We start from the raw sequence: 21,895 nt of genomic DNA, 5'->3' as shown, positions 1-21,895 counted from the left end.
AGGTGACCCGACAGATCAGAAGCTCTGCAGCAATAAAAGAGAACAAACGCAGAGTAAGGCCTGTATTACCTTTCAGGAAGTACAAGCGTGTGTATGTGAGCGTCATTCTGAGGCCAAGGGGCGAGATCTGTACATAAACCTCCTTTCAAATCTCTCTCGCCGGAAGATTCAGCAGTCGCAGCAAAGAAAACTCACACCAACACAAACAGACACACTCCATGTCAATAATAAAACTGCACCTGCGATGATGTTCTCTCACCCAACAGCCTTCATAAATAACAGGTTATAATTAGATTGATCTTTTTACCAGGACGCAAATAAAAAATACGGCCCGAATTCATCTGCACATGTAAAGCACACAAGACATATTCAACTTTAACCGTGTAGGAATTTAGGCCTTTTTGTTAACATAAGTCCAACCTTTTTTTGTTTTGTTTTCAGGGGTTTGACATTTCTGACAAATTCAGGGGTCAAAATGCTGAGGAATTTAAGAAGTGAATTTATTATTAATGAATAATCTTTTAGCTACACATTTAATAAACCACAGGCAGGCCTTTATTGCTCTTTATTGATGTGTTGCAATGATGAGCATTTTCCGACTTTATAAAATATACAAACAAATAACTGCAGGTTTGATTTTCTGGATTAGACACCTACTTTACTGTGATTATCCAATCACGATACGATAAAAAAAAAAAAAACATCACTCGTCTTCCTCTTCCTCCTCATCACTGATGACATATTTTTTGGGTTTCTTGGCAGCAGATTCCTCATCTTCTTCTGCCTTCCGCTTTCCAGAGTTCTCTCCCTCCTAAAAGAAAGGATAAATAAATCCCCAAAATAAATTTTTATCTCCTAAAGTCCGTTTATGTTGTTAAGGTGTCTTCGACCAAAATTATTCAGAATTTAGCTTTTCTTGACCATTTTAAGCCTCTTAGAGCCTCAGAACTACACTGACTTTTTTTTTTTTGCTGCTGTATCTTTAAGACTTCTATATACGTAAATGACCTCTGTTATGATTTGCTAGACTTTTTTTTTTCTTCATTTTATTTTTGTTTGTTGCGAACATTCATTTGAGTACAATCCTGTAGCATATTTCAAGTTACATACATTGCTCAATGCAACCACAGAATTTCTTGTACAATTACCTAGGATGTTTTAACTATAATTTATACTCAACCTTCGTTAAATTGTTTCAAAATATTACCTGTTTTCCTTCTTACAAATAAAAGTAACATTAAAATAAAGTGCATAAAAATCCAGGGTGAGAACACGTGTCCTACTTCAATTCCATCCATAATAACCTCAAATGATCATCATTATGTATATAAATATTGAACAGAGTACATGCGTATTCATAAGCATATATTCTACATGTATGTCTATATATTGATCATCTTTTAATTATTTTTAGCAACAAAATCAGACCTTCTATCTGATACATATTCAACCCATTTCCTCCACTTTCCCAGAAAGGTATCCTTCTTTAAGTTAACCAAAAAGTAATCTTTTCCATTGTATAAATCTCTATGGTCACATCTATCCAATTATCTGAAGTTGGTCTCTCGTTTTAACCATTTACGTGTGATTGCTTTCTTACTGGCTGCCAAAAGCACACCTATCAGGTATTTATTAACTGCTGTTACTATATCTGGATATCTGCAGCCAAAATACAACAATTTGCTTTCTAGAGGTATGTCTCTTCTAAAAATATATCCAAGAGACTCCTGTATTTCTTTCCAGTATTCTTGAATGTGTAGCCATTCCCAAAAGATATGATAGTGATTTGCTTCATTACATCCACAGTTTCTCCAACAATTTGAAGAGATTTTATTGTATTTGGCTGTTTGTACTGGTGTTTTAAAATATCTAATAAGGTTTTTCCAACAGTATTCCTTCCAATTTAATGAACTAGTTGATTTCCATAGAAATTTCCATATATTAGACCACTCTTCATCAGTAAAAATTATTACACATTCTGTCCTCCATTTCTCTTTGATACAAGTTTTAGTGTTTTAATTTTTTCCAAACTCTCGTGTATCTTATGATTGGCTAGACTTTTAAGCTTTAAAAAGAACAAATAAATGTACCCCCTACAGTAAATAATTTTAGAAATACAATACAATCCTTATGCAGGATTTACCAATCAGAACACGGCAAAATAATCAAATGTTGCGATTCATCTTCAAGATATTTTTCACTTTTGTCCATCCAGTGAAAGTCCACAAAACCAAAATGTTCAAGCTTCAAAGTTCTTAGTCTTCTGAAGATACATGATCAATTTTTGTTAAGGCTTTTGTAAAGGTTCATTCTCATCTGTCAAATTTGTATAATGTCTTTTGGAGAGTTTTGGTTGCATGGACTTTAATGGATGGACAAATATGATGAGAGAACACTAAACATATCTTGTGTTTTGTAGATAAAAGGAAGTTCTATGGGTTTGGAGCAACATGTGTGTGAGGAAATGACCGAATTTAAAGCGGTTTGGTTCGATTCAAGGCTTAGATCTTTTGAAGAAATGAATGGGAAATACCCATCTGTAACCAAGGCTGCTGAAAACTGAGAAGTCACTGTTATGCTCATGGTTGTGACGTTATTAACATAAAATTTTTGATGATTTTTATTTCTCAAATTGTCTATTTGGACTGAAATGTTCACCTCATCACTGTCCAGTCTCTTGGCCTTCATCAGCCGCTGGGCCTTGTCTTCATCAGAACCTTCATCGCTGTCTGAAGAATAGATCCTGGCTCGTTCCTCTATGACCCACAAACAAACAAACAAACAATTAAGCCCAGCTCAGAATTCAGGACTGATTTTCAAGCATTCCAGAGAGATGTTCTTTCAGTAAATACCTCTTACTGGCACAAACAAATCAAACTGAACAAACTAATCTAAATCTCAGTCGGACTCCGGCATAATGCAGTATTAAGGAGCCAGCAGGTAATCGGCTAACGGCTGTAACGGTTACTGTCAGTGAGAAAGCGTGTGCGTGCATGAGACATGCTGTTTTGGGAACACAAGCTGTTGTTGCAGTGCAGAATGTTCTAGCTGATCGCAGCAGGTCTCGAACTCACTCAAAGAATCTGTTGTGCAGAAACACTGACTCACGGGAGAGCGAGGGAATACAATATAGACGACAGACACAGCACTCCACCACAATTCAGAGGCCATTTCAACTGACCTACTTCCTGTAGAGACGGCCATTTTCACACTACAGCTATTGGTGCAGATGCGACTGGATTTGATTTTAAGTTGGTGTAAAATAATTTTGGGGGTAGCATGTATCTGCATTGGTACTATTGTACGGATATTATCATTACTGGTACACGAATTACTGCAACTGAAAATTTCATCAAAACAGCATAAAAATTATAGATAGTTCACCCAAAAATGAAAATGACCCCACGATTTACTCACCCTCAAGCCATTCTAGGTGTATATGACTATCTTCTTTCAGGCAAATACAATCAGAGTTATATAAAAAAAAAAGCTTCCAAGCTTTATAATGGCAGTGAATGGGGATTGAGATTTTGAAGCCCAAAAAAAGTGCATACATCCATCATAAAAAGTGCTCCACACAGCTCCAGGGGGTTAATAAAGGCCTTCTGAAGCTAAACGATGCGTATGTGTAAGAAAAATATCCATATTTAAAACTTTGTAAAATTTTATTTTTATTTAATGAGTACTTTTTATGATGGATGGACAGACTTTTTTGGGGCTTCAAAATCTTGACTCCCATGTACTGCCATTTCGCTGCATTTTTTTAACAATTTTCTTCTTAATGATGAAAGTCATACACCTAGGGCTGGGTTGACAATATCCATTTCTCATTTTTATTTGTGGTTCACTTTCAAAATCCGATAATTAGTCTATTATTTTTAAGTTGATGTATTAACAAAACTTCACTGAATATTGTTTGTATCATGCTTACCCTCCAATAATCACAATAAGCTTTGCTTTGTGACTTTTGGTGTGAAAAGTGTTTCAAAGCTTGCAAATTCTGTCAGTTTTATCACATATTTCGAGTAATAGCCATCGTTTTGACACCATTTAATTGGAATAACAGCACCTGGATAAACATCAGAAGGTATGTTGAAAGTATAAGTGAAACATTACAACTGAAATGTATCATGTCTCGGTGTTTCAGGTACAGAAAGATGTCAATATAACAGTTTGTAAACAATATGTCATATAACGTTACATTTATCCCAAGAAAGCCAAACAATGTCCATAAGCTCAATAGTTTGCTAGAATAACTATAGAGGCGTATTTTGAATACTCATTATTGTGATGGCGAGACCTTGACAATGTCTACCAACACGGTTTTGATTGTGTTCTTACTGTTCTTATGCATTTTAAGAAAGTTACATGCAGTTTGGTTTAGGTTTCCTGATTTATCTGAGTGGGCATGGCCTCAAAAAAAGCGCAAAATTGTAGAGAAACGCTCATTTTATTATATGTTGGATTTAACTTTTGCTCTTAGTTATCTTGTGTACTTATTAAATTATATGGTGCAGCAAGAGTTTATTTTATAAAAATGGAACATTCCAATTAGTAAGAGCAGGAAAAATGTGCATGGCTGTCACTATCAGTAATAAGAACTAGTCGAGTAGTTAAGAGCAAGTCGAACAAGGTTACTATTTTTTATTCTTAGCAACTAGCAGTTTTAATTTTAAGAGTGTTTTTATTAAAAACGTTTTGTTTTAGTTATGCTTCTAACTATATTATTTTGCACATCAGCTTTAAATAAACAACTTTTTGGATGCCAACATCGCTCCCATGTTTACATCCCAATGTGATTCTCTTTTCTGTGATTTTCTTTGTTTTGGTAAAAAGTGCATTTTAAGTGCATTTCAGGTGCATCATCAGAGTTGATATACAGAACTTAAGCATGATTAAAAATAGCTATGGCCAGACTAGTTATTTCATGTATAGATATTTCAAAAAGAAGAGAGTAAGCAATACTGCATGTACGCTAAATGCTATTTGTAAAGCGGTCTTTGCATGGATCTTCATACAATCTGAAACCTTTGGGGCAATGTATACATAACGCCCCATGTGTTTGTATGTCGTCTTGCATGTCACCTACCCCTCAGACCTCCACCCTTATATTTGCTCTTGATGGCAGCCAGGCTGATGGATTCATCACCCTCCTCATCCTCGTCATAGCGGTCTGGCTCCAGATACCCAGCATTCAGACCTCGCTGATGCTGTTTCTCTCTCATGCGCCTCTGCTGGGATTCACGGCGGATAGACGCACGCAACCTCTCCTCTTCTTTCTGCACAGACACACACACACACACAAAAACAAACTCACTATCACCGCAGAACTGAACACATCCACATCCTAGTTTATCAGTCAACGTGAAGATAAATATAAATGCATTTTATCCAAGTAATAAAAAAGGATTTAATAACTAAACCTTATTGGATTTAATAAAGAGTTTTGTATATTAAATTTAAATCCAGAGTTCCCACGCTTTTCACCAGTGATTTTCCATGACCTTTCCAGTCAATCATAACCAGATAAGGATTTTTTTTTAATGCAATTATTTTACAGAGACTGCTGGGGTTTGTTAGATACTAAACAGATATATCTTACATAAATCATTCTAATATGCTGATTTGCTGCTCGTGTCTTATTAACAATTTTGAATATGTTTTTCTGCTTACTATTTTTTGTGAAAAACTCTTTTATAAATAAAAAGTTTAAAAAAGTAAGTTTTGCTCAGTTTAATACATTATTGCTGAATAAAATAATTATAAACTTACTGATCCCAACATTTGAATGGGGCCCAGCCGAGTCATAAACAGGTACAGACAGCATAAACCCTATTTATGCATGATTATTATCTGTGAAAGTCACTTTCGATAAAACTTGTGAAATAATTGTATAGCTCTTCATTTACAAGAGAAATTATCCAGAGCACTGTCGCCACTTTAACTCCAGCAAGACTGTCTAATGGTGTCTGGTTCTTTGGGACTGACTTATGTTTGTCCATCTGATATGAAATCTGGCTCTTTGGACATTAGGCTTCTGGTCAGAAGGAGATAAATGAGAGAGAGAGGAAATAGATAAAACATTTACAGTAATCTACTTTAGTTGTTGGACAATCTGTTTAGATAACACGGCTGAAATCATACGCGCATAACCTGCTGCTGCCAAGATCTGCTGTGTGTGAGGAAACGTGCTGTGAGCCGAGATGGCCTGATCTTCATAGACTCCGATAAGTCTGTTATGTGTCCGCTGTCTTATGCAATAGCTTATCAGATATTTATGATGAGATTTTGTAAAATGAAATTACAAAAGCTGAGTCACTGTGTGTAATCTTGTTCTTTAAGTACCAAAAAATACTGGTTCAACTCCCTAGCAGGACAGCTTTATGACCTAGTTTCCTCTGAAATCTCCAGGTTTTCAGGAAGAAGAGTTTTTCCATTCAGGAGGATTTAAGTTGTGATATAACCACCCTCTGAAAACTCACTGCATTTCTGCATTGATATAAATCCTGCAGAATTTTCCATCAGTCTTGGGTTAAACTCAAATCTCTTTGCTGAGTGAAATGCATGCATTTGTTTTACCTTTATCATCTCATTTCTCTGGGATTCTGGGTCTCTGCCGGCCATGGGAAGAATTCGGATCTTCTGTGTCTTTGAGCAGCGGTCAGCGAGAGAGAGGGTCATCTTCCTGTGCGTGGCGCTGTCTGTGGAGTGAGGTCTGCAAAGACACACGCATAATAATATAAAACCACTTTAAACTTTTTAGAATGATTGTAAATGCATATTAACCGAGAAACTGCATGAAACAGGTGTACTTTTAAAAATCTGTCACATTGCAAAAAAGCTTAAAAAGGATTAAAAATACTTAACTTGAAATATGTACTAATTTTAAACCTAAATCTTGCTGACAAAAAAAAAAAAAAGCACTCATGTCCATGTTATTTAACAAACCTGAGAGACCCCTGCTGGTGGATTGGTGGCTGGTCAACATCTCAATAATCCATAGCTAAACCAAAAAGTTGTGGTTCTGGATGATGATTGGTCAATACAGCATTTCACTCATGATAAAACATGAAATACACAGCTCCCACAGAGTTCAACTATTAATCAACTGTTTAATCTTTTTTTGGTAACATTTTATTTTAAGGACCAGTTCTCAATATTAACTAGGAGCTTATTAGCATGCATATTACAGAATAAAGCACATATTAATGCTTTATTCTGCATGACCATATTCTAGATCCCTTAACCCAACCCAATGCCTAAAATTAACAACTACCTTACTAATTATTAGTAAGCAACAAATTTGGAGTTTATTGAGGGAAAAAAATATTTGTTAATAGTGAATATGTGTCCCCTAATCTAAAGTAATACCACTTTTTTAACACACTTTGTATCCTTAATATTTTCATTACGTGGCAGGCTGGCAGCCTTTGTGGCCCTCAAGCCAAATTTGATCTAATTTAAATGTAATCATGATGAACTTTTTTTAAACCCAAAGTATTTCTTTAAAATAATTCATTTTAAAGTTTACTATATTTAATTTAAATCATTGTCTAATAATGAAAACTCACTATATTCATATATAAAATTATATATAGAATGAATAAGTGTGTATTAATCGTTTAATATTTCCTTACAAGTTTCATTTTAATTAAATAAATTAAAAAAAGAAAAAAAAAATTATATATATATATATATATATATATATATATATATATATATATATATATATATATATATATATATATATATATATATATATATATATATATATATATATATATATATATAGCTAAATGTGCCAAAAAAAAAAAAAAAAATCTCCCAAGTCTCAATTTGGGGGTGTCCTCATTTATAAAAATGCTATGAAAATTATTATTATTGATATTATAATTATTAAGTCTCTTCTGTTAGGGTTAGGTTATAGTATGTATAACTAGGTGTATATAAAAACAATAGAAGTCTATGCAATGTCACCATTCATATAACTAAATAAAGTGTGTGTGTGTGTGTGTGTGTTTGTGCGTGTCTGAGAGACAGAGAAACACACCTGAAGGTGAGTTTGGTCTTGAACACAGCCTGACCCTGCAGTCCTGTACCCTGGCGGATGAACAGGTGGTTGTGGTCACCCTGCAGTGGAGCTTTATACACGTCAAACACCTCATTCCCCAGGTGCAGAGACATGCTGCCGAACGAGAGTAATGCTCATTTCCATAGCTTTGCTTCATTATACCTTAAGAACATTACTCAGCACTTCAACACTAAAATCTGCATGCTTATCCTCACCTGCCATCTGACCATTTAACAATTCGTGCATTGCTGTCCTTGATTTCATTGCCCTCCTCATCACGCCGAGACCGCCACCTGATGGTGTTCTCCACCTTCAGCTTCAGACGGGTTCGTCCTTCTTCATCTAACATCTCCTCATCCTCAAACTCATCCTCGTAGTACTGAGGGTCAAAAGGCCTATGGAGAGACGGTGAGGAAGGAGACAGACAGTCAAATGACTGTTTGGTTGAAGCATTTAGCAACTTCAGTTCAGCGTTCCAGGAGACATTCACACACCTGGGCTCCACACTGAGAAAGTTGGGTAGTTTGACGAAGAAGAGCTCACTGCCCAGATCTGTGCTGACTTTAGGAATCTCCACTTCGATCCTTGTCTCTGGAGCCGGCTCCTCCTCCGGCTGATCTCCCTCCAGACCGTCCTCAGCATCCTGTTCATTCAGTTCAGATCAGTCAGGTGTTAGACAGGATTAAAAAAAAAAAGTCACTTTAATGCTTATATATCTAAATTAGGACTGTTTTGGGAGACAGAAACAGGGATGCAATCTCATCAAGGGTGAAAAAGATGACAATGTAATTATTATTATTAGGGATGCACGTTATTTATCGGACAGATAAATCGTCGTTTGAGTCTTCTCTCTTTTCCTCGCTTTCCTTCAGGTTTTAAATAGCTTGTAAGCTCTGTGCGCATTTTATTTTCACTTTTAAATTAGTGGCAATTCGGTGTCAAGCAGTTGTTTGTTTTTATTTCGCTTGAGTTTTCTCACTTTCCTTTGCTTAAATGGCTTGTAAAAGCATTGTGCGTATTTTATTTTCACTTTTAAATTAACGGCAATTCGGACAATTTAATTCAAGCAACAACAAAATACAACATAGAACATATAGCTAACTTTTATTAACAAAACGAATAAAAATGCACCATGCTATATGCCTAATATAAAATAACAGATATCTTACAAATTTTAAATATGCATGGTAGGCCTATACAAAACTGAAAATCAGTAAAGACTGAGGAACAAATAATTATAAAACGTAGAACGTTTATAAATGAGATGGAAAGTTTTGAGGCATTTTGAAACTCTTCTGCCATCATCTTGTCTTTTTCACCTCACTCTTGTCAGTCAGCTCGACTCACTCTCCTCAGGTGATAAATTAAATCTGATCTGTGATGCGCGACTGTCGTTCGTTTGGTGTGCTGCAATGTCAATGCATTTTTTTTATAATGTATTTGAAAACACGTGACTTAAAGACTATGTAACTTTCTCATCCTCGTGCACTAAAAACGTTGAATAGATGCATTTCTTTATGCATGAAATATTTGAATATAAATTTGTTGTTAATGAGTTGTTAATTGCAGATAAACCATAGTTCTGTCATAATTCTGTTAAACCATTTCTGTTACAAAGTATTGTGGTGCCTTACACAAAAAACAAAAAAACATTTGAAGAGTCAGGACTGATGTTTGCTACAGTTAGGCCAGAGCTACTAAAATATCAGTTTAATCAGAATCAGAATGAGCTTTATTGGCCAAGTATGTTTACACATACAAGGAATTTGTTGTAGTGACAGAAGCTCCACAGTGCAACAGAGAGACAGTAACAGGACAGGACACAGGTAATAAAAACAAAATAACAAGAAATAGCCAATAACCAATGTACAAAGCAGCAAAAAAAAACAAAAAAACACAATATATAATATAGGCAACTATGTATGTACAGGTCAAGTATGTGCAAATTAGAAATGAGAAAAATAAAATAAAATAAGTGAGTGTGGTGAATGGATAATGTATTAGTTGTGTGTTCCACGTTTATTATTGAGTGTTCGTGAGATGTATTGACTGAGGGAAGAAACTGTTCCTGTGTCTGGTCGTTCTGGTGCACAGAGCTCTGTAGCGTCGGCCAGACGGTAACAGTTCAAAGAGGTTGTGTGCTGGATGTGAGGGGTCCAGAGTGATTTTGCCAGCCCTTTTGCTCACTCTGGATAAGTACAGTTCTTGGAGAGTGGGGAGGGTTGTAGGATGGATTCGATGATGGCAGAGTAGAACTGTTTCAGTAAGTCCTGTGGCAGGTTGAACTTCCTCAGCTGGCGAAGAAAGTACAACCTCTGCTGGGCCTTCCTGACAATGGAGTTAATGTGAATATCCCACTTCAGGTCCTGAGAGATGGTGGTGCCCAGGAATCTGAATGACTCCACTGCAGTCACAGTGCGGTTCATGATGGTGAGTGGGGGGAGAGCAGGGGGGTTTCTCCTGAAGTCCACGATCATCTCCACAGTTTTGAGCGTGTTAAGCTCCAGGTTGTTGAGACTGCACCAGACAGCCAGCTCCTTAACCTCCTGTCTGTAAGCAGACTCGTCACCGTCCTGGATGAGGCCGATCAGTGTGGTGTTGTCTGCAAACTTCAGGAGCTTGACAGAGGGGTCTTTAGATGTGCATCATCCACAGACCTGTTTGCTCTGTAGGCAAACTGCAGGGGGTCCAGTAAGGGTCCAGTGATGTCCTTCAGATAAGCCAAAACCAGTCTTTCAAATGATTTCATGGCTACAGACGTTAGGGCCACAGGTCTGTAGTCATTAAGTCCAGTAATTTTGGGTTTCTTTGGGACGGGGATGATGGTGGAGCGTTTGAAGCATGAGGGGACTTCACACAGCTCCAGTGATCTATTGAAGATCTGTGTGAAGATGGGGGCCAGCTGATCAGCACAGATTTTTAGGCAGGCTGGTGACACACCGTCTGGACCAGGTGCTTTCCTTCTTTTGTTCTTCCTGAAGACCTGGCACACATCATCTTCGCTGATTTGAATTGCAGGTGTGGGGGAGAGGAGGGTTGCTGGAGGTGTTAATGGTTGTGTGAAGAGGTGTTCTGGGCGGGTGTGGGGTGATCGTTCAAAACGACAAAAGAACTCGTTTAAGTCATCTGCCAGGTGTTGATTCTCCAGAGTGCTGGGGGATGGTGTCTTGAAGCTGGTGATGTCCTTCATTCCCATCTACACTGAAGCAGGATCACTGGAAGAGAATTTGTTCCTGAGCTTGCCAGAATAATTCCTCTTTGCCACTCCGATCTCCTTTTCCAGTGTGTATTTGGCCTGTTTGTACAAGACTTTATCCCCCTTTCTGTGAGCATCTTCTTTGGCCTGACGGAGTTTGGCAGTGAGCCATGGTTTGTCATTGTTGTAGAATAGATGAGTCCTGGTAGGAATGCACATGTCCTCGCAGAAACTGATATAAGATGTTACAGTCTCTGTGAGCTCGTCCAGATCATTTGCAGCAGCTTCAAAAACAGTCCAATCAGTCAGGTCGAAACAGGCTTGTAGATCCCGCTCTGTTTCGGTAGTCCATCTTTTAACAGATCTTAATACAGGCTTTGCAGACTTAAGTTTCTGCCTGTAGGATGGAATAAGATGAATCAAACAGTGATCAGAGAGTCCTAAAGCTGCTCGTGGAACCGAGTGATATGCGACCTTTATTGTTGTGTAACAGTGATCCAATATATTACTGTCTCTGGTGGGACATGTGATGTGCTGTCTGTATTTTGGCAGTTCGCAGGAGAGATTTGCTTTATTAAAGTCCCCGAGAATGATTAAAACAGAGTCCGGGTGTTGTTGCTCACTCTCTGTGATCAGATCCGTGAGTTTCTGTGAAGCTGTGCTCACGTGCGCTTGCGGTGGAATGTAGACACTCACGAGAATGAACGAGCAGAACTCCCACGGCGAATTGAACGGCTTGCAGTTAATGAAGAGCGTTTCTAGATCTGAACAGCACATCTCCTTTAACACAGTTACATCTGTACACCACCTCTCATTGATGTAAAAGCACGTCCCGCTGCCGCGCGATTTCCCCGTTGATTCCGTGTCCCGATCTGCTCTGATCAGCTGATAATTAGGCAGATGAATCGCGCTGTCCGGTATGTCGCCATATCAGCCAGGTTTCCGTGAAACACAAAGCAGCAGAGTTAGAAAAATCCTTGTTTGTCCGGGAGAGCAGAAGGAGTTCGTCCGTTTTATTGGGTAGAGAGCGGAGATTCGCCAGATGGATGCTAGGCAACGCCGTTCGAAATCCGCGCTAACGAAGCTTCACGAGCGCGCCGGCTCACTTTCCCCACCTGCGCCTCTTCCTGAAGCGTTTGACCAGAGCTACGGCTCCGCCAACTACAATGTCCAGCAAAACGTCCGAAAAATCAAAAACCGGTAGAAGATTTTGTGGTGTGTTCTGCCGAATGTTCAGCAGGTCATCCCAGGTAAAACTGATCTTATTTGAAAAACAAAAAACAGGAAAAACAAACAAAAACAATAAGAACACTGAAGAGCAACGCACAATAGCTGCCATCACCGGCGCCATGTTGGAGGTTTTGGTCCAGTGAATCAGTGAATCTTAGATTTTGTATTCTCCTGGGTGCACAAACTGCAGATTATATGAAAATTATAATATAAAAATATGCGTGCGCAAGTGACTTCAGTGCAGCTGAATAGTTCTGCGTTCAAATGCACACAATAGGCTAAAGCTTGCTGAAAAACCCCAGCAAACATAACCTTGAATGTGTCTGCGGGAAATAGTAAGGAGATATTTGAATTATTTACTAATAAACTAATGTTTTCTGAGTCTGTGTCGCAAGGATGAAGTTGCTGATCCTCACTCGCGTCTCCTCATTAGAAGTGCCTTTAGAGAGAAATGCATCTTTATTGATTATAATTAAGATTATAATAAGAGTTTTTGTTTTCTATTTTTTTATTTCATTAAGTGATAATTTAAAGCTTTCTATAGATATATTTATCATGTCTGTGAGGCATGTATTCGCTCAGCTGAAGCGCTCCTGTTAAAGATGGCAGAAAGCGCATCATGTTTGTTTTCTTTGTTTTATAAAAGAACTACCTTTTGTTGGTATTGTGAGTGCACACAAATACATGTAGAGCCTTTACAGATCTGAATGATGTATTACTCTTACCTTTATCCAAAAAAAAAAAAAAAAAAGACGACGTAGGCCATTTTAACTTGTTTCCACTGAAAACAATCAAAGTGTTTTTGCTGGTGCCTCCATGTCCTGCAGAGCACGCTTTAGCTTCCACTCTCAACACAAACTTAGATATAGGCTCGGGTCGGACTCGGGCCGGTAATTCTGATAAGCTGTCGGGGCTAGGGCCTGAGCGTCTCGGGCCAAGGCCGGGCTAGGGCCTAAATTTTAGGCCCGTGCAGGGCTCTACTTATCGGTATCGGAATCGGCCATGAGAAAGACTTGATTATCGGTATCGGTTAAAATTTTTCATATCGTGCATCCCTAATTATTATTATTAATTATTTTTATGAAATTAAAAATAATAATAAATAAATGTATTACTATAGTAATAATGCTATTATACTGTAAAATAATAAGTAATAATAATTTTATTTTGGAGAACAGTAAAATTACAATAGTAATATTCATGGCTGTAATCATTTCTTTGCTTTCAATTTTGTTGCATTTGCATTTTCAAAGGTGTGTTTTAAATTACTGAAAAGATGAACTTTGTGTGGAGCAGCATTAAATAAGGCCGCTTCAGGCAATGCAAACACTGGATCCTGAGCTGCGCGTATGTAAATCAAGCTGCACTTCAAGCACAAAGCTCTTTTGTTTTTTTGGATTCTCATATCATTGCCTATGACTCCTTGCAGAATCCTAGTCCTAAAATATACACAGATGACCCATTGTGGACTAAAAACAGCTATAAGTTTGCATCCCTAAAGAAGAAGTGTAGAATATAATGCATTAAATTTTACTGCACTTTTATAAGCCAACCAGCCATGGAGAGCATCCTAACATTAGGAGTTAGCAGTGTGGCAAACATATTATAATAGTAGAAGTAATTTTGTATCACAGTAATGGCATATACATAAACACCATCATTATTTTTGCTGGAGATTCAATGGAAAAAAAAAAACTGTGCACACACTATTTAAATAGCATGGAAAACAAACAAGCAAGTACATAGGCACGTGCCTAATCAGCCAAACAAACACACAAAAAATATGCCCGTCTTGGCAAATATTCCTGTAAACACAGTGGTTTATGTTTTAACTGAACAAACAGCTATAGGCATATTGGATACATGCATTAAGTAATAGCATTCTAATATACTCTGCCTCTGTGGCTTTAAAGTTAATCAAACAACAAAAGAAACACAGCCATAGTTCACCAACAAAGCTACGCAATTCGTGCTCAGAATCGCAGATGAATCGCCTGCGATATTGAACGTGATATTGCGTAGCTTGTCAGTGAACTACGGCTCTGTGTATTAAATGCCGCTCCATTTGAAAACAGGTGATTGAGATTTACTACTAATCATGGAACCGGCTTTACTCACTAGATGCGCATGACAAATCGCATGCAATATATCGTGCAGCCCTAGTAGTAATAATAACAAGTGTAAACACAGTGCAAGAACAAGTTACAGCATAAAAACTGGAATATGTTCAAATAAAATAATAACGAAAATGACTTGAGTTATGAGTTTAATCATATGGTAACACTTTAGTATAGGGACCAATTTTCACTATTAACTAGTTGATTGCTAGCATGCCTATTATTAATATTCTGCATGACCATATTCTACATACCTAATGCTACCCAATACCAATTTTTAACAACTACCTTACTAACTATTAATAAGCAGCTAATTAGGAGTTTATTGAGACAAAATTCATAGTTAACGATGTTAATAGTGAGAATCGGACCTTAAAATAAAGTGTGACCAATCATATTTCAAAACAAGTAAAAAAGGTGGCTTGGCACAGCCTTGAGAAAATGAAAATTCTGAGGCGGTGTGTGCAAATATCTGACCATTGGTTGCCCAGGTGTGGGAGGTTTCTCTGCATCGCTGTCAGATGAAATATCATCTGCTTCCCCAAACAGATCATTTGCTGCTGGCTTCTTACCTACACACACACACACAAACAGAGTTTAACAGAGCTGCTGTGTGTATGACAGTGTGTTTCATCATTCATTCAAACATCTATCACTCACTCTGTGCATCAGGGTCAGAATCTGAATCAGAGTCAGAAGCTATTTTTTTCTTTCTCTTGCGAGTGAATTCCTCTTCGCTGTCACTGCCCTTCAACGACTCTGAAATAAATGAACACAATCACAAAGATTTGTTCAAATAAACAGGTTATAGATAAATTTTTTTTATCCAATAATAACAACATTTCAGAGGCTGCCTGAGAAGTAGTTCTTCATTTTTTGGCACAAATACATTGGGTCTCATTCACTAATAATTGTATAGATTAATCATATTTATACGCACAACAGAACTTCTCATGAAAAATGTCACAACACATGCATGAATTTCTTCTTAGTCTTGTTCTATATATGCATGTATATATGTAACCCTAGACCACAAAACCAGTCATAAGGGTCAATTCATCGAAACTGAGATTTATATGAATAAATAAGCTTTCCATTGATGTATGGTTTGTTGGGATCAGACAATATTTGGTCGAGATTTTCAACTACTTGAAAATCTGGAATCAGAGGGTGCTAAAAAAAAAAAAAATTAAATATTGAGAAAATCATCTTTAAAGTTGTCCAAAGTCCTTTGCAATGCATATTACTAACCAAAAATGATGTTCTGATATATTTACAGTAGGAAATTTACTAAATATCTTCATGGAACATGATCTTTACTTAATATCCTACTGATTTTTGGCATAAAAGAAAACTTGATAATTTTGACCCATACAATGTATTTTTGGCTATTGCTACAAATATACCCCAGCGACTTAAGACTGGTTTTGTGGTGCAGAGTCACATATACCATTCCAATATGCCTCACCTGATTTTTGTCTCTCCCCTTCATCGTCAGAATGATCCCTATCATCGTCTGAGTTCTGCTGTTTGTCCTCATCCTCTGATTGGTCACTTTTTCCACCCCACCTCTCATCTCCAGAATGGACATCTTTCCCTGACCCCTCTCCGTCTGAATGAGGTGTGCCGGGATCTGAATGAGGTGTGCCGGGATCTGAATGAGGTGTGCCGGGATCTGAATGAGGTGTGCCGGGATCTGAATGAGGTGTGCCGGGATCTGAATGCGGTGTGCCGGGATCTGAATGCGGTGTGCCGGGATCTGAATGCGGTGTGCCGGGATCTGAATGCGGTGTGCCGGGATCTGAATGAGGTGTGCCGGGATCTGAATGCCCACTTCCTGCTTCTGAGCGTGGGCTGCCCGCCTCTGACCCTGGACTTCCACTTCCTCTGTCAGACCTGTGGCTTCCTGCTCCTGAGGCTGGACTCCCCACATCTGATCTGTGGCCCCTCTCATCGTCATCATCATCCTCCTCATGGTGGCCCTCTGACCCGCTGTGTTCGTTGTCCGAGTGCATACTCGCATCTGATTGGTTGCCGGATCGTTCTGATTGGCTGCCGCTGTGCTGGCTTCCACGATCGTCTTCACTGTCGTCTCCAAACAGCTCTTTATTGCTTGGCTTTCCACCATCTTCATCCTCGTCATGATCTCTGTCACTCTCGCTGCCAGAGGCGTTGCTGGCAGATCTGGGTCTCTCATGCTCCGAATCAGAGCCGGAATCTGGATGAGACACATCAACACATACACTGCTGGTTTACTAAATTATTTAACATAAGCTTTTATCCAAACTGACTGAAAGTATACTTTAGTTTAAATTCATTACACATGAAATCACAGCCCGTAAAAACAATAATTTGGGTCTTTTTCTCCACATGTAAGAGCTTCATATTCTTCTATATCTCACTACACTAGTCAACATTTAAAGTTGATCAAAACCTTTCATCAAAGTTGTGCTAGAACCTAAAACCAAACTGCGTTCTCGTCTTAGGACAACTCTAATTATCTTTTTTGATTCACTTCAAATGGCGACTACTGCATATGAACCATAAAAGCTAAATGTATCAAATATGACACTCATATGCATACTTCTTATTTATATATATATATATATATATATATATATATATATATATATATATATATATATATATATATATATATATAGTCTAAAGGTTTGATAAACTACTGAATTTAACATACGTAATCTGATCATATTGCTAAAATGTGATGGGGGGGGAAAAAATGTGTGCAGTGCTGAAAGACTATGAGCTCATCTGATAGAAACACAGCTGCATAACACATAAATGAAACACATCTTCATTCATTAATGCAATAATGCAAATCTAAAGTACCTCGCTGCTCATTATCGCTATCGCCATCACTACCGAACAGCTCGTCCATGTCCGCCATCCTCACCGGCTGTAAATAATCATCAACATCCGGGTGAGAGTTTATAAAATAAAAGCGTCACTAACACATTATAAAATAAAAGCCCTGGTCTGCGTCCCAATGTGCATACTATCCATCCTAAATTCTCTGTGATATTAGTCATTTTCAATACTATTTAGGCCAGACAGGGTGGATAGTGTGCACATTTGGACGCAGGGCTGATGATTTTGTTTTCTAAAGTAAAAGCCCTGGAGATAGTCTATGCAGAAAAAGTCCCTTGCATGCAGTGAATCATTAGGTTAGTGTAAGAAGCCAAAGCAGACGAGAGCAGGCGGCTGCAGTCAGGGGAGGAGTGAAATAAGTGCAGTGATTTTATGTAAAAAATAAATATTAAGAACAAAACACACAAAGTAGGCCTACAGGTCATTTATTTTCCCTCCAAAGGCATGTTATCTATCTTCACAACAAAAGAATATTACAAAAATTCATGACATTTGCTTAATGTAATACAATGCATTAGCTGCTGGGAGTGTAAACCTTTGAATCAGATGATCTGGGTATATTTATTTATTGAAACAGGCTTGATTGAGTATTTAGAACTTCCTTTTTCTTTTGAGTTCATGAAAATTACACATTTTACAAAACCATAATTGTTTTACCAAGGCTGTAGATGATTTTGTTCCTTAATCGGAACAGCTTTGGAGAAATTTAGCATTATATCACTTGCTCACCAATGGATAAACAAGATAGGTAGAAGTAGAGTAGTACAACCCGAATTCCGCAAATGTTGGGTCGTTTTTTAAATTTGAATTAAATGAAAACTATAAGACTTTCAAATCACGAGACAAAATTTTATTCACAATAGAATATAGACAGCATAACAAATGTTTAAACTGAGAAATTTTAAAATTTTATGCGCAAAATGAGCTCATTTCAAATTTGATGCCTGCTACAGGTCTCAAAATAGTTGGGATGGGGGCATGTTTACCATGGTGTAGCATCTCCTCTTCTTTTCAAAACAGTTTGAAGACATCTGGGCATCGAGGTTATGAGTTTCTGGAGTTTTGGTGGAATTTGGTCCCATTCTTGCCTGATATAGGTTTCCAGCTGCTGAAGAGTTCGTGGTCGTCTTTGATGTATTTTTCGTTTAATGATCTCTATAGGTGAAAGATCTGGACTGCAGGCAGCCCAATTCAGCACCCGGACTCTTCTACTACGAAGCCATGCTGTTGTAATAACTGCAGTATGTAGTTTTGCATTGTCCTGCTGAAATACACGTCGTCTGGAGGGGAGCATATGTTGCTCTAAAATACCATATGCACTTATGCACACCCATACCATGAGAGATGCTGGCTTTTGAAATGAACGCTGATAACACGCTGGAATGTCTCCTTCCTGTTTAGCCTGGAGGACATAGCGTTTGGACTCATCTGACCATAGCAAACTTTTCCACTTTGAAACAGTCCATGAGCCTTGGCCCACAGGACACAAAGGCGCTTCTGGACCATGTTCACATATGGCTTCCTTTTTGCACATATGGCTTCCTTTTTGCATGGCATCTGCAGATGGCACGGTGGATTGTGTTTACTGACAGTGGTTTCTGGAAGTATTCCTGGGCCCATTTAGTAATGTCAATGACAGAATCATGCCGATGAGTGATGCAGTGTCGTCTGAGGGCCCGACGACCATGGGCATCCAACAAAGGTCTTCGGCCTTGTCCCTTACGCACAGAGATTTCTCCAGTGTCTCTGAATCGTTTGATGATGTTATGCACTGTAGATGATGAGATTTGCAAAGTCTTTGCAATTTGACGTTGAAGAACATTGTTTTTAAAGTATTCCACAATCTTTTTACACACTCTTTCACAGGTTGGAGAGCCTCTGCCCATCTTTACTTAGACTCTACCTCTCTAAGACATCCATTTTATAGATTTGATGTAAATGAACTTAATTAGTTGCTAGATGTTCTCCCAGCTGAATATTTTCAAAAATTTCTTGATTTTTTTGCCCTTTGTTGTCCCCGTGCCAACTTTTTTGAGACCTGTAGCAGGTATCAAATTTGAAATGAGCTCATTTAGTGGATAAAAATGTAAAATGTCTCTGTTTAAACATTTGTTATGTTCTCTATGTTCTATTGTGAATAAAATATTGGCTCATATGATTTGAAAGTCTTTTAGTTATCATTTTATTAAAATTTAAATAAACATCCCAACATTTCCAGAATTCAGGTTGTAGAACAGTTACTTACTTACTTGTTCTACTTACTCGTAGAACAGTTAGTTACTATTCCTGAGTCTGACATCATTTCCTCACACACCGTTGAAAAAGTACCTGGCACTGATATTCTCTGATGACTGATAGACATGATGTAATGCTGATGGCTTCAGGGTAGCTGAAAAAGTTCTTGTTCATCACTGTGCAACATGAATGGACTTCTGCCATTATTTAAACCAACATACCACACATCCACATAAGGTTTTAATAACTAATAAGTTTTTAAATAAGTGGACAATCTATAACAGTAGGCATATTCATAAGTGCTTCTGATTGAGATTACAGTTAAGCAGTTTGTTGGTAAACAATGTTTTTTGTTTATTGTTTTGTTTTGCATGTTTATTTTTGACAAAAAAAGGCATTTCTCTAATCATCTGACATTCTAAATGAATCAAGATCTTTGCTGTGTCTATTATACAATGCAGAGTGTAGTTTCTACTTAAAGAATGCTTTGAAATGCCTCATCCCCCTCTCTGGGGATTTTATTTCAGGTGGATGAGATGTGGGTGACACCTCATTCAGCAGTGTGTGCACTGATCTGACCAGTTTCACTACAGGTCTCCACAAGTATCTTATTGCTTGCTGATCTTTGTAAAGGTATGATTTGGAAAAATACTCAAATAAAAAAAAAAAAACTAAAAAGAATGATTAATATGTAAGCAGCTAAGAAATTCTCATTTAATAACAGTATGCATTCTATCTTTACTTATACTTTACTTTTAGTCATTTACAAATAAGAAAAAGTAACTAAAACTAAAAGTTAACACTCTGTAAATACTCTATACGCACCCATTTAAGAAAATACAGAAATGAAATAATCTCTAATATCTTTAATCAAATTATTAAAATTAATTAATTAATTAAATTATTGACAAAAAACTCAGAACAATTAAGAAAATGTAATAATTCAAATAAACCAATGAATGTAAAAACATTAAAATACTCAATAATCAATGAATAATTCAATGACATAATCACGCTGATAATGACGCCACCTGTGGACTTCATATCCCACGCTCCTTTGTATCGCTAAAATTCTACATTCTCTGATTGGTTGCGTATTCTCATTAGGCGGGAACTGTGGTTTATGGGCGTGCTCTTGCGTTCTGATTGGCTGATGTGGATGTCAATCACCAGCGTTTCCTGTGTTACCGCCCTAGCGTTGAGACAGTGAAGACGGGTGCGGGATTTTTTTTTGCTTTCCGACCAGGAATAGGTCAATAAAGGGTAAAACGCTTGCAGGAATTTCACTAAGGTAAGAAATATATTTCGTCCTCTGTCAGTGTGAGGTAAATACTCGGACAGAGGTCATAAATGTAGAGGTTTGTGTAGTTCAGGGTTAACTTAGCTGGCTAAGCGCTCGAGCGCTGTGTGAGCAGATGAACAGTTTACGATATTACAATTATCAAAAAATGTCAATTTATCTCAGAATTATAGCACACCGATTCCATTATATGTACTCATTTATATATTAAACCAGATACATGATTAAAACTAATTAGCACATGCTTCACTATTTTCATCAATGTAAGTTAACACTTGAGTCCATATGTGATATCATAGTAAATCATACTTTGATTCAGACATGGCTTAATTACACAATAGTTGGGCTAAATCACACAATGCGTATTTGAATTATGACTACAGTATCTTAATACATTATTTATGACTTACTGTTTTAGAAAGTATTATTAAAAATGCGCTGTGTAAATGACGTTTTGCCTTAATGGCCACATCTGTATGGCTGTAATAATTGTCTTTTTTTTTTAATATACATTATTTAGTTTAGTAATTTAATTCTGCACGGAAATCGGTTTAGGGGCGTTGGTGATGATGCAAATGCAAACCTCGCGCAGGTCAATTGTATGTTTAAAGTGACCCGTTGTTGTTGTTATTATTATTAGTATAATGATGCTGTGTAGCGCAGCTGTAAGCGTGAGTTGTCGTTATAACGGGTGTGGTCTCCACCCGGGGCGTGACTCTGCGTGGCTTTACATAACTGACTCATGGGATTTAATGCACATGCACAATATAGTATAACGCAACATAGAGCACTGTTCATAAAAGCATTGTGTGTGAGAGACTGAAAACTATTTCCAAACGAGCATGTTCTGCTTTCAG

At 37.5% G+C, this 21,895-nt stretch overlaps 2 protein-coding genes across 3 annotated transcripts in view; one reads left to right on the top strand and one right to left on the bottom strand.

Moving 5' to 3' along the window:
* Window positions 1-480: 480 nt before the first annotated feature.
* On the bottom strand, window positions 481-17,543 carry LOC306842519 (RNA polymerase-associated protein LEO1-like). The gene is made up of 11 exons (XM_079373443.1): window positions 17,465-17,543; window positions 16,083-16,832; window positions 15,275-15,373; window positions 15,092-15,186; window positions 8,566-8,714; window positions 8,287-8,466; window positions 8,051-8,185; window positions 6,580-6,715; window positions 5,090-5,279; window positions 2,659-2,756; window positions 481-811 (listed from the first exon to the last, which is right to left on the bottom strand). The coding sequence occupies exons 1-11, from the start codon at window positions 17,520-17,522 to the stop codon at window positions 704-706; spliced, it is 1,998 nt and encodes a 665-aa protein (XP_079229569.1). The 5' UTR covers window positions 17,523-17,543; the 3' UTR covers window positions 481-703.
* A 3,215-nt stretch (window positions 17,544-20,758) lies between these two features.
* Window positions 20,759-21,895, top strand: part of LOC306843228 (tropomodulin-2-like) — a 34,846-nt gene continuing 33,709 nt past the window's right edge. The window contains exon 1 of one of the 2 annotated variants that reach the window (XM_079374568.1): window positions 20,759-21,029. The gene's annotated coding sequence lies outside the window, so the exon portion shown is untranslated. The remainder of the gene's footprint in view (window positions 21,030-21,895) is intronic. The other variant, XM_079374569.1, reaches the window with a different exon arrangement.

Source organism: Barbus barbus (genome assembly GCF_936440315.1).
Source record: "Barbus barbus genome assembly, chromosome: 23".
NCBI classification, from domain to species: Eukaryota; Metazoa; Chordata; class Actinopteri; order Cypriniformes; family Cyprinidae; genus Barbus; species Barbus barbus.
The sequence above is the reverse complement of the archived record's forward strand: the minus strand, read 5'-3'. Positions and strand labels throughout refer to the sequence as shown.